General features: G+C 37.4%; 1 protein-coding gene across 6 annotated transcripts in view; it reads left to right on the forward strand.

Moving 5' to 3' along the window:
* The window catches only part of Atg4c (autophagy related 4C cysteine peptidase), a 56,920-nt gene that overhangs the window by 9,116 nt on the left and 33,932 nt on the right, over positions 1-13,872 (forward strand). For 3 of the 6 annotated variants that reach the window (XM_048351463.1, XM_048351461.1, XM_048351459.1), the window contains exons 2-4: positions 6,546-6,688; positions 8,405-8,488; positions 11,400-11,633. In XM_048351463.1, the coding sequence (XP_048207420.1) occupies positions 6,613-6,688; positions 8,405-8,488; positions 11,400-11,633 (394 nt within the window). In that variant the 5' untranslated portion in view covers positions 6,546-6,612. The remainder of the gene's footprint in view (positions 1-6,545; positions 6,689-8,404; positions 8,489-11,399; positions 11,634-13,872) is intronic. The other 3 variants (XM_048351460.1, XM_048351464.1, XM_048351462.1) reach the window with 1 other exon arrangement.

Consider the following 13,872-nt stretch of genomic DNA (forward strand, 5'->3'; position numbering starts at 1 on the left):
TTGTGAGAGTTAGTCATTCATGTTCAAGAAACTTTGAGGATACGTAACAGGGAATATCAGAAAAAAACCACTGCACTTGTATTTAAAACATTAAATGTACAGAAGAAGGAAAGAATATTCAAAATTTAAGAGAGAAGCTACAAGTCACACTATGAAAAAATCCATCAGAACAACAAACTTGTTTTTTTTTTCTTGCTAGTCCTGGGCCTTAAACTCAGGGCCTGAGCCCTGTCCCTGGCTTCTTTTTTGCTCAAGGCTAGCGCTCTGCCACTTGAGCCACAGCGCCACTTCTGGCCATTTTCTATATATGTGGTGCTGAGGAATCTAACCCAGGGCTTCATGTATAGGAGGCGAGCACTCTTGCCACTAGGCCATATTCCCAGCCCCAACAAACTTCTTAGTTAGACACTCTTAGATCCAGGACGGCTTGGAAAAACATATTTTAAGCCTGAGTACTAATTGCCAATTTAGATTATTCAAAATAGCTATCCTGCAAAATTAAAGAAGATGATAAATAAAAATTAAAAGAATTCAAAACCATCATCCCAGCACTGTAGAAGGTACTTAAAGACACATAGAAGTGAAAGATAAGTACAATTAGCAAAGTACAGGTGAGATAAATATCACTAGAGAAGTGGAAAGCAAATGAGGATTAGAAAAAGAAACAGACACTGCAAGAAACAACAAAATGACTCTCATTACTATATTTTAAAAAATAATAATAACTAAATGTTAATGGTCTCAATTCTCCATTCAAAAGATACATATCTGCAGGTTGATTATAAAAAACAAGACCCAACTGTTTTTTGTTTATGGAAGACACATTGCCTTGACAAAGACAAATATAAGATTAAAGTGAAAAGACAGAAAAAACCCAAAACTTCTAAGCAAATAGAGCCCACAAGAAAGCAGAGTAGCTATACTGATATCTGACTAAGTAAACTTAAAAACAAAATTAAATTAAAAAGAGACAAATGAAAGTGACATCATACTGAGAAAGGTAACAATCCATCAAGTGGAGATAACAATTGTAAATATTTATATACATACATATACCTAATTTCATAAAACAAACACTTGGCATGAAAGCACAGGCTTTTTTTTTTTTTTTTTTTGTCCTTTATGGGGCTTGAACTCAGTACTTGGGTGGCTAGCAGTCTTCCACTGAGCCACACCATCACTCCGGCTTTTTTTGTGATTAATTGGAGTTAAGAGTCCGTCGGATTTTCCTGCCCAGGCTGGTTTTGAACTACAGTCCTCATATCTCAGCCTCCTGTGTAGCTAGGATTACAGGTGTGAGCCACCAGTACCTGGCTAGCACAGACTTCCTTTAATTTTGGTTGTCAGTTAAAAATAATTCTAATTCTTGGGGCTGGGAATATGGCCCAGTGGTAAAGTGCTTGCCTCGTATACATGAAGCCCTGGGTTTGATTCCTCAGTACCACATACATAGAAAAAGCCGGAAGTGGTGCTGTGGCTCAAGTGGCAGAGTGCTAGCCTTGAGCAAAAAGAAGCCAGGGACAGTGCTCTGGTCCTGAGTTCAAGCCCTAGGACTGGCAAAAAAACAACAAAACAAAAAATAATTCTAATTCTTGTGAAATGTTACTACCATATACCTGTGTTTCATTAATTTATCATTTAGTGATCCATTTAGTAGTTTTGAGAACCAGTTGCATGCCAGACAAAATATAAGGACACTCAAAAAAATTACTGTCTAGTATAGCTGACAGGGAAAAAGTAAATAATGACCATGTAGCATGATGAGCACTGTGACAGTGGACAACAAAGGATCCCATGAGAGTTAAGAGGAAGGCACTGGTCTTAACTTGAGGTGTGTAGCTGGGGAACTTTTAACCCGTCTTACCAAAGGAAGTAAGACTTAAGCTGGATGGATCCTAGGGGCTTTTGATAGTAAGATAGTTTAACAGTGAGTGTAAGTGGGAAGTCATTTGAGGTAGAGGAAACAACATTAGCAAGGGCAAGGAGGTGTCAAATAGTAGCATACCGAGTTCAAGAAGCTTTAATATTAGTATTAAAAGTAGCTTTACCATGTGGCACATGTGAGTGAGGGAGTGTCACGTGAGGAAAACTCAGTAAGTGGGCAGAACTATTTCATGGAGGCCTTAAATATCTTTTTTTTTTTTTTTTTTGGCCAGTCCTGGGCCTTGGACTCAGGGCCTGAGCACTGTCCCTGGCTTCTTCCTGCTCAAGGCTAGCACTCTGCCACTTGAGCCACAGCGCCACTTCTGGCCGTTTTCTGTATATGTGGTGCTGGGGAATCGAACCTAGGGCCTCGTGTATCCGAGGCAGGCACTCTTGCCACTAGGCTATATCCCCAGCCCCTTAAATATCTTTTAGTACCAGGCATGTGCTAAGTGCTGAGGGTACCAATAAGAAGGCAAAGCATTAAGTACATTAAACACAAAGCATATAAACACAAATGTGTTTATAGCTCTAATTCTTGTTTATCAGCTGTTTACAACTTAATTTTAATCTCTAGCCCAGACTTCTTGTTGAACTCCAGATCTATACAACTAACTTCCTGGTTCATATCTGTTAAATATATTTAGAATGTAGGCTGCATGAAAGGAATTATTTCATTGCCTTTGTTCTCTGCTGTCTTAATTCCTACAACAATGCCTTTTAAAATTTATTAAATGATTAAACAAAATTTTACTTGTATTTCAATTGTACTTCAATTTTTACTTGTATTTCTCACAGACATCTCAGATGCCACAAGCCTCATATCAAAAATTTTTTTTTTTTTTGGCCAGTCCTGGGCCTTGGACTCAGAGCATGAGCACCGACCGTCCCAGGCTTCTTCCCGGCTCAAGGCCAGCACTCTGCCACCTGAGCCACAGCGCCCCTTCTGGCCGTTTTCCATGTATGTGGTGCTGGGGAATTGAACCGAGAGCTTCATGTGTAGGAGGCAAGCACTCTTGCCTGTAGGCCATATTCCCAGCCTCATATCAAATTTTTGATCTCCCTTTAACCTTCCCTTTCCCTAATGTTCCCTGTTTCAATAATAGGTACCATTTGTATAGGTGTTATCTTTGACATATCCTGGTTCCTTTTGTTTTTCTTTTATTGAGACTAAGGAACTACATAAATTTTACATTACACATTTTAACCTTCCCAATGATGGACATCATCAGCCTAACTAAGCTTATGAACGTCATGAGCATAAACAATAAAACAGTTTCTTCCACATTAGATGATGTACATTTCTTTACTTTTTCTTAGTATCATCTGTTCCCTCTTTTGCTCTCATTTCCTCCTTACTATCACTGCTCTTGAGTTGCTTAGTTCATTTTCATCAATGTCTGCTGCAGTTCTTGGGTCCATGTGAGGTAAAGAATATAGGGTCTTGAAAAACTATAATAAGACAAATTAAGAAGAGGTCCTTTGTTTCCTTATCTTTAGGGTTCTTTTCAGTCTGTATATTATTTTATGTACATATGAAGAGGTGCTTGGGTCTTACTATTTGGTGCTTTTCTCCCAAGACTGTCCTTTTTTTTGTTCTCACTGTGTATTGGTATCTTGAATCCTGTTTACTTTGTTATATCTCCTTGCTTTTAAATATACCATCTACATATCAGGAAGACCATGCACTGTTTGTCTCTCTAGTCTTGGCTTATCTTGCTCAACCTGATTTGATCTAATTCTCTCCATTTCCCTGCGAATGCTATTATTTTATCCTTTCTAATGGCGGTGTAAAATTCCATTGTATATAGATATCACATTTTTTTGGCTCCATTCCTCTGTAGTGGGGCATCTGGGTTGTTTCTGTATCTTGGCTTTTGTGAACATTGCAGCAGTGAACATGGAAATGCAGGTATCCTTGTCATATTCTGGTTCCTGTTGCTCAGGGTAGATGCCTAGGAGTGGGTATGGCTGGGTCGTAGGGTATGTCTGTGTTTAGTTTTTTGAGGGTCGCCTAGACTACTTTCCAGAGTGGTTGTACTAGTTTACACTCTCACCAGCAGTACAATAGGGTTCCTGTTTCTCCACACTCCCCCCAGCATTTGTTATATAAGTTCAGAATACTGGCCATTCTAACTAGGGTAAGGTGGTATCTCAGGGTTGTTTTTATTTGTATTTCCTTTACAGCCAGGGATGATGAACATTTCCTCATGTGTTTCTTTGCCATTTTTACTTCTGTGAAGTCTCTCTTTAGCTCCCTTGCTCATTTAGTGATTCATTTATTAGTTTGGAGGGATTCGTTTCTTGAGTTCCTTGTATATGATGGATATTAGGCCTTTGTCTGATGCATTGCTGGTGAATATCTTTTCCCATTTGGTTGGTTGTCTTTCTAATTTAGTAGCTATGTTTTCAGATGTGCAGAAACTTTTTATTTTAATATAGTCCCATTTGTTGAGTCTCTCCAATCTGTTGTGCCCCTGGGACTTTGTTCAGGAAGTTCCTGCCTGTGCCTATGAGTTCTAGTGTCTCTTCTATTCTGTCCTGCAGTAATTTCAGAGTTTTGGGTAGCATATCCCAATTCTTTACCTTCACTATTCATCACCAAGAAAGAATAAACTTTTGGTGGTATTGGGGATTGAACTCAATTTTGCTCTTACTATGCAAGTGCTCTGCCACTTGTTTCCAGCCCTTCCTGAGTTTGTGACATGTTTCCTGTATCCATTTCTGTCCTTCTCTACTGCTCCTAGCCAGGATGTCATTTCTGTCCTAGTGCTGTACAATAGTAGCAGACTTTCGCTATCTACTATAGTTTTCAGCCTGTTCTTCATGCTTTTATTAGAACAACAATAATGATATTAATAAAAACAAAGCCCACAAAATCGGATTCTGATATTCCTATTTGAAACCATCTGCCTTTAGGATAGATAATAAAATTCTTTTTTATTTTGAATGCCAGTACTGAGCTTGAATTAAAAAAATATTATTATTATTTTTGTCAGTCATGGGGCTTGAACTCTGGGCCTGGGCACTGTCCTGTCCCTTAGCTCTTCAGCTCAAGGCTAGCACTCTACCCCTTAAGCCACAGTGCTACTTCCAGTTTTTTGGGGTTAATTGGAGATAGGAGTCTCAAGACTTTCCAGCCTGGGCTAGCTTTGAACCTTGATCCTCAGATCTCAGCCTCCTGAGTAGCTAGGATTACAGGTGTGAGCCACTGGCACCTGACTGGAGCTTCAATTTAATTAAGGCTGGTGTTCTACCACTTGAGCCATACTTCCACTTCTTTTTGCTGGCTAATTGGAAATAAGTCACATGGACTTTTCTGCCTGGTCTGGTTTGAACCTCGATCCTCAGATCTTAGTAGTCTCCTAGGTGGCTAAAATCTGGAGGGCCCTGTTTGCTTTCATCTTGTGCCACTCTTTTGGACTTTCTGTACTGTAGACAAGTTTGCTTTTTAAATTTTTTCAGTAGGTTGTTTTCTTTTGCCTTAAAACCACAGTATATAAATAGTAGCTTTTGTTATACATTATAAAATAGGATGCATATTATTAGAGAAATGTATATCAATTTTTAAAAAAATTTTTATTGTCAAACTGATATACAGAGCGGTTACAGTTTCATACGTTAGGCATTGGATACATTTCTTGTACTGTTTGTTACCTCCTCCCTCATTCCCCCCTCCCCCTGTATATCAATATTTTGAGGAGACATTTATAACCTTGAAAGAGTAATGTTCCCTACAATACTCTTTTCTTCAAAACTAAGTATTATTTGTGAATGATTTAAAATAAAGACATTTTCAGTCATAATTTTTTCTCTTGGATTATATCACACATCTCAATTTTCCTTCATCAAGTTATGAAACACACACTTCATTTATTCTTTTTGTTTTTAGAGTAAAACAAATTCTGTCGTAAATTTAAGCCATTTTGTTTTTCTTTTTTTTTCCAGTCCTGGGCCTTAGGACTCAGGGCCTGAGCACTGTCCCTGGCTTCTTTTTTGCTCAAGGCTAGCGCTCTGCCACTTGAGCCACAGTGCCCCTTCTGGCCGTTTTCTATATATGTGGGTGCTGGGGAATCAAACCCAGGGCTTCATGTATGCGAGGCAAGCACTCTTGCCACTAGGCCATGTTCCCAGCCCCAGCCATTTTGTTTTTCAAAAAATTCTTCAGTATTGAGATTGGAAAGAAATGTGGAATATGCCATAATTTAAAAATAAAACAAAGCCTTTAGAGTTTAAATGGAATTAATGACTTAATCAATATAAGTAGAAGTCGCCACTCTGAAGATAGTCAATGTTTTTAAATTGCCTTCTTGATTACAAATAAAACAAACCTTAGGTTGTCACACAAGCATCATAGCTGAGCTGTGTTACTTAAAATTGTTGTATTTGGTTTTGTGCATTTGGAGGTTATTTGGTTTTATGTGATAATTTTGTTTCACATTTGATGTTAAATGTTTTGTTTAGTTAAAATACAGAATATTATGTAATATTTCTTCTGTAAAGTGAGAAATCATTTTGTTTTTGTTGCTTCAAATTTTATTTAATCACTTAAGTAACTTTAGCAGTATGGCATCATGCAATATATACTAATTACTGATCTTGCCCTGATCTTTTTCTTCAAGTCAGTATGGAAGATTAACTCTACACTAGAATGCAATCAAGTGATGGCTTTTCCTTTAGAAGTTGAATATGGAGGCCACAGGAACAGATGAAGTTGACAAGTTAAAAACCAAATTTGTATCTGCTTGGAACAACATGAAATACAGTGAGTATGATTTGTCCATTATATATATATAATATATATATAATATAAGTGTTTAAAGATGTACATATTATCTTCCTTAAGTCATCAACAATTAGTTATGAATGAAATACTTTACCATATACTATTTCTATAAGCAGTGTAGATAAGAATCTTTTAAAGAAAGAGTTGAATATTGCCATGAACATTGCTTAGAAACTCATACTTAGTATTCTTTTTTTCCTAATTTGATAGAATACATAGATATCCATATTGTTATTATAATTACTGTAACTCTGGAGGTACTGCAGTTTGAACTAAGAGCCTCATGCTTGCTAGACAGTTGCTATACCCCTTGAGCCATACCTCCCAGTCTTTTCTGCTTTCGTTAGTTTTCAAACAGGGTCTCTCTTTTTGCTGGAGCCAACCTGGACTGAGATCTTCCTGTTTACCACTCCTAGCTTGAATGACTGTCCTGTAATTGGCCCCTTCCTCCCAGCATTTTTTATTAACTTGGTTGAGAAAGGTGTTTCATGAACTTTTTATCTGGGTTTATAATCTTCCCAATCTTAATCTCCTGAGTAGCTAGGATTTCTTTTTTCCTTTTATTTCTTCTACCACTAACCAAAATTCCAGCCTCCCCCTTTTAACATCCCAAAGCAGATAGAGTTTATTCAAGTGATAATAACTATATTGTTCAGATTCAGTTTTTGGCATCTCCATCTCTTAATCAGGAAGTAAACAAAATTGATTTAAATTTTATTTTATTTATATGATTTATTTTATTTATATGACTTACATTTTAGTGTTTAAAAAATCAATTTACATACATTCATATACTGGGTGGTAACCTCACTTCAGGATTGTAATTTGCTAATTTAAATATATAGCCCACTAGTGTTTAATATATGAACAAAATGGTGAATATATTAGAAATCATCATCAGTATCTGATGATCAGTTATCCCCAAGGCAACTAACTCTATTTCTGTTAGCAGTCAGTCCCTATTCCTCTCTCCCTAGCTCCTAGAAACCACCAATGTACTTTCTGTCTCTATAGATTTGACTATGATAGACATGTCATGAAAATAAGATAGTCTATTTTTTGTTATTGTTGTTTTGTTGTTGTTGGCCCTGGGACTCGAACTCTGGGCTTAGATGCTGTCCCTGTCAAGCCTACTGCTCTGCCACTTAAGCCACAGCACCACTGCCATTTTTCTTGTGGTTAACTGGAGATAAAAGTCTCAGCCTTCGCCAGTGGCTCACACCTGTAATTCTAGCTACTTCGGAGGCTGCAATCTGGGGATCGCAGTTCAAAGCTATGCCTGGGCAGGAAAGTCTGTGAGACTCTATCTCCAGGAAACCACCAGAAAACTGGAAGTGGTGTTGTGGCTCAAAGTGGTAGTTTTGTGCTGTCAGAATATTGTGACTTGTCAAAGTAAATTAAAATTAATTATTTTTCTTTCTTATGTTATTTTTTTCTTTCTTATGTTTGAATGAAATGGGGCTAAAAGAGTATTCAAAAATAGCATGTCACTCTTTTTAGCTCTCTTCAAATATTTTTCCATTCTTTTAAAAATGTACATCTACTATCATAAACTGGCATGTTGAATTAAAATCCCTCTGTACAACTACTTATACATTTATAAGTGATAACTATTGGCTTAAAGTCAAGTAAAAATATTTTTAGAAGTATATTTTTAAATCTTTTAATAACAAAACTCTTCTTTTTGGTTTTTAGGTTGGGTGTTGAAAACAAAGACATATTTTAGTAGAAATTCCCCTGTATTATTACTTGGCAAATGTTATCATTTTAAATATGAGGGTAAGTGATAAATTTTTAAAGCATTTATAAATCTTTTAAATCGAAAAGTCTTAAAAATATTTGAATCTGGAATTTAAACTGATATATCTTTAACACTGGTATTCTTTTTACTGTACATCTTTGGTTTTGTATGTTTGTGTGTGAGAGAGTATGTGTATCTAAAATGCATGAACATGCTTTTGTAAAGAAAAAGAATGACTGTATATGAACATATGTTATTATCAAGGCTTATTCATTTTTGGTTGGCTTACTCTGAAATATCATTTATCAGTAGTTTTCTAAAACATTGTAAATGGCTTGTAATAATATCAGCCAATATTTATTGTGTAGTAATAATAGCCAGTAGTATTCTAAGTAGTTTACATTTCTCACTCATTGGGTTCTTCAACAATCTTGAAGGTTGAGTACCAAGTTGATATGTAAAGAAGTATGCATAGAGCCAGGTGCCAGTGGCTCACGCCTTTAATCCTAGCTACTCAGGAGACTAAGATATGAGGATGGAGGTTCAAAGCCAGCCCAGGCAGGAAATTCCCTGAGACTCTTTATCTCCAATTAAACACGAGAAAATCCGAAGTGGCACTGTGGCTCAAGTGGTAGAGTGCTAGCCTTGAGCTGAAGAGCTCAGGGACAGTGCCCAGGTCCAGAGTTCAAGCCCCATAACCTGCAAAAAAGAAAAAAAAAAGAAAGTATGTCTAGAGTGGCATGATGAAAGCAATAGCAATATTAGGGGGAAAATGTAGGAAATAGAGATATCTACTTTAGTTCTGATTGGGAAATAATTCTGGAAAGGATCAAATTATGGAGAAGGAATCTATATAGAGTTAGCCCATCCCATGTAAACATGTTTTTACAGGCAGAGTACAGCTAAAGCAGAATGGTTAAGAGTACATACAAGCTTTCAGGTCAGATATCTGGGTTTGAATTTGTCTCTTTTTTGCTGTTTAGTTGTTATTTTAGGCAACTGATTTGATCTTCCCAAATGTCAGTGATAACTTATTTTATAGGTATGTAGTAATATGTCTGGTGTAAATAAGCATTCTAAATGAAATTCATTAGAGAAGGAATTTGTAGAATATTATCATTAGAATTTTTTTTGGGTCTTGACATTACATTGTGTGTGTGTGTGGTGTGTGTGTGTGTGTGTGTGTGTGTGTGTGTGTGTGTGTGTGTGTGAATGTAGGTGTCCTGGTCCTGGGGCTTGAACTCAGGGCCTAGGTGCTGTCCCTTAAGCTTTTTTGCTTAAGACTGGCACTTTACCACTTAAGTCACAGCTCCATTTCTGGCTTTTTGCTGGTTAATTGGAGATAAGTCTCACAGATTTTTCTATCCGGGCTGGCTTTGAACCATGATCCTTGATCTTAGCCTTCTAAGTACCTAGGATTATCAGCATGAACCACTGGCACCAGCCATAATTGTTAATCGTTATCTAAGGTTTTTGAATGAAATTCCAGCTGGCTAGTTTCAGCAATTATTTGTTCAGGATATACTGGCTGGCACACTGATCATGCCTAGAAGGAAATGCATGAGAATAATAGCACAGTATATACTTAAGAAATATGTCAGTTTCTGCTCCTACTTCCTAACCACAGAGCTTCAAATATTCCTGTAATATCCTTAATAATAGAGACATGTGGGAGTATCTTCTGTTGTAGAGTTTGGCTCTGAATCCCTTCTGATGATCAGAATATGTCTCTTGGCCTAATGTACTGATACTTGATGGACTTCTGGAAGGTAGTTGGTCACTAGAAAGTCTAAGCCATAATTAGAAGCTTGGAACTTTTAGTTCTCATTTCAATCCTCTGGAGGAGAGGAGAGGAACTGGAAACTGAGCTCATCATGCCTGCATTTGAAACCTTCATAAAAACCTTTGAAGTACAAGGTTTGGTGAGCTTCTGTGTTAGTGAACACATCCATCTGCCACTCAACTCCCTGGGACATAAGCTCCTGTGTTCCCTATACTTTCTGGACCTTGTTCTATATCCTGTCATTTGTACCCATTATCATATCCTATTATCTCCTTTTGTTGTTTTTTGCTTTTTTGGTACTGGAGGTTCTATTCAGTGCTGTATGCTTGCTGGAGAATGCTTTACCATTTGAGGCATACCCCATTACTTATTGTGTCTTTTGTTTTCTTCTTTGCCACTACTAGGTTTTTGACTTGCTTGATTGCTTGGCTTACTTGCTCCATTGGCCCTCTACCACTTAAGCCCATGCCTCCAACCCACCTTTTGCTGGTCATTTTGGAGAGGGAGTCTGATGGACTTTTCTTTTCTTTCTTTTTTTTTGCCAGTCATGGGGCTTGGACTCAGGGCTTAAGCACTGTCCTTGAACTTCTTTTTGCTCAAGGCTAGCACTCTACCTCTTGAGCCACAGCACTACTTCTGGCTTTATATATATATATGTGTGGTGCTAAGGAACTGAACCCAGGGCTTTGTGTATACGAGGTGAGTACTTTCCCTCTAGGCCATATTCCCAGCCCCCATTGGACTTTTCTGACCAGGCTGGCTCCAGTAGAAAACACATTTCAAGATTCATTCCCATTTGATTTGTAAAAACCTGACTAGGTTGAATAAAACTTATCTTCCCAGTAATGGTGGTTTACTTCTGTAATCCTGATTATTCAGGAGGCTGAGAGTTGAGGTTCAAAGCCAGACTGGGCAAGAAAGTCCAGTTAAACAGCAAAATGCCAGAAGTAGAGCTGTGGCTCAGGTATAAGAACACCAGCCTTGAGTAAAAAAGCTAAAGGACAGCACCAGGCCCTGATTTCAAGCTCCAAACAAATAAAAACAAAAGAAAAAATGGATTAAGAAGCTTGTGACATAATCCATAACATAAGACAACAATGGGATTATATTAGCATTATTGACATTTCTTTGTAGTTGGACTACATAATTTATATTTTTATTTGTAGATGAAAATAAAACATTACTTGCAAGATCAGGATGTGCAATAGAAGATCATGTAATTGCGGGAAATGTAGAAGAATTTCGGAAAGATTTCATTTCTAGAATATGGCTGACCTACAGAGAAGAATTTCCTCAGATAGAAGGCTCAGCCTTGACAACAGATTGTGGTTGGGGCTGTACACTAAGAACTGGCCAAATGCTCTTGGCTCAAGGACTCATACTACATTTTCTTGGCAGAGGTAAATTAAATCTGTTTGTTTTTGTATTTTCTTTAAATCTAACTCCAGTTTGCATATTGAAAAAAATTCCTTGAAGTTAATTTTTTTCCTTCTGATTTAGCAGTAACTAACTTAGCATATTACATTTTTATTGAATTGGGCCATAAGTGTCTTTTATGTAAACATTTATGATTCTCCTTTCAAAACCATAGGTTAAATATAGCTGTTATTCTATTTTTAAAAATTATTATCTTTAAACAGTTGTACAGAGGAGTTGCCATTTAACAAAGCAGTTTATAAATATAATATATCTTGATCAATGTCATCTCTTGCACATAGCTGTTATTCTTGTTGCTACCATGGATTAGGGTAGTTTGGATTTTTAAGTTTTGTTATTCTTTCCATTTTGGTTGAACTCTGAAGTATCTCTGGTTCATTAACCCCTATACAAGTCAATATCTGTGGCATTGGAGAGAATAGTAGTATTTTTGAAAGATCTTAATAGTTTTATTCTTGTTTATTTATATTCTCCCTATATATTAACAATGGTTTAAATGTTTAACTTAGTAAATAGGACTAAGATCAATTATATGAAATTTATTAGACATTCTTAATAAGGTCATCATCATGTGTAGCATTTTATTTTATTTTTTATTTATTTATTTATTTATTTATTTATTTATTTATTTATTTTGGCCAGTCCTGGGCCTTGGACTCAGGTCCTGAGCACCATCCCTGGCTTCTTCCCGCTCAAGGCTAGCATAGCACTCTGCCACCTGAGCCACAGTGCCCCTTCTGGCCGTTTTCCATATATGTGGTGCTAGGGAATCGAACCTAGAGCTTCATGTGTAGGAGGCAAGCACTCTTGCCACTAGGCCATATTCCCAGCCCCCATGTGTAGCATTTTAAACCATCAAAAATACCATTAGTACTTAACTTGCATCTTTTTTCTAATGTAACATCTTTCTCTTAGTCTTTTTTTTCTTTTCTGTCCAGACAAGATCTTGTATCAAGGTTGGCCTGGAACTAGCTAAGTATCCTAGGCTATAGGTTTGTGATCTTCTTGCCTCAGACTCCTGAGTGCTAGAAGTACATCACTGTGTCTGTTTCTATTAGTCAATCTGTATGTATAGATGTGTGTGTGTGTGCCAGGCTTGGGACATGAACTCAGGGCTTTGGTACTGTCCCTGAACTTTTTTTTTTTTTTTCTTCTCAAGTCAAGCACTCTGCCACTTGAGCCACAGTGCCACTTCTGGCCGTTTTCTGTATATGTGGTGCTGGGGAATTGAACCTAGGGCTTCATGTATGCGAGGCTAGCACTCTTGCCACTAGGCCATATCCCCAGCCCTGAACTTTTTTTGTTTTGTTTTTTGCCAGTCCTGGGGCTTGGACTCAGGGCCTGAGCACTGTCCCTGGCTTCTTTTTGCTCAAGCCTAGCACTCTGCCACTTGAGCCACAGTGCCACTTCTGACCTTTTTGTATATATGTGGTGCTGAGGAATTGAACCCAGGGCTTCATGCCACTAGGCTATATTTCCAGCCCTGTCCCTGAGCTTTTGTGCTAAAGGCCAGCACTCTACTGCTTGAACCATAGTTTCTTTTGAAGACTTTCCTGCCTGGGCTGGCTTTGAACCATGATCTTCAGATTTTAGCCTTCTGAATAGCTAGGATTATAGACATGAGCCACCAGCATCCAGATTATTTTGTGATATCTATCTATCTATCTATCTATCTATCTATCTATCTATCTATCTATCTATCTATCGTAAGAGGATTTTATTTTTACTATTTTAGGCTATTGTCTCTGGTTATTACATTTTAATTACCAAATAATATCAGAAATTATCAGACTTTTAGAATCTTTAGCATTGCTCCAGAGAAACCTTACATCCATTGTCAGCAATTTCCAGTGTCTAATAGCAGCTGTGTCTATGTACTTTCTGTGTTTGCACTTTCAGCTTTAGTTTAGTACTTTCAGTTTTAATTTAGTAACCAATGTAACATTATTTTTGCTGGTCCTGGGGGCTTGACTTGAGGCCTGGGCACTGTCCTGAACTTCTTTTTATTCAAGGCTAGCGTTTTACCACTTGAGCCACAACTCCCTTTGGATATTTTGGTCATTTATTGAACTTTCCTGCCCAGGCTGGCTTTGAGATCCTCAGATCTCAGTCTCCTGAGTAGCTAGGATTACAGTTGTGAGCCATCAATGCTACCTATTTGTTTTAGTTTCATTCAAGTCTGTCTAACCTGTCTGAATTCCT

This window comes from Perognathus longimembris, chromosome 7, assembly GCF_023159225.1.
Source record: "Perognathus longimembris pacificus isolate PPM17 chromosome 7, ASM2315922v1, whole genome shotgun sequence".
NCBI lineage: Eukaryota > Metazoa > Chordata > Mammalia > Rodentia > Heteromyidae > Perognathus > Perognathus longimembris.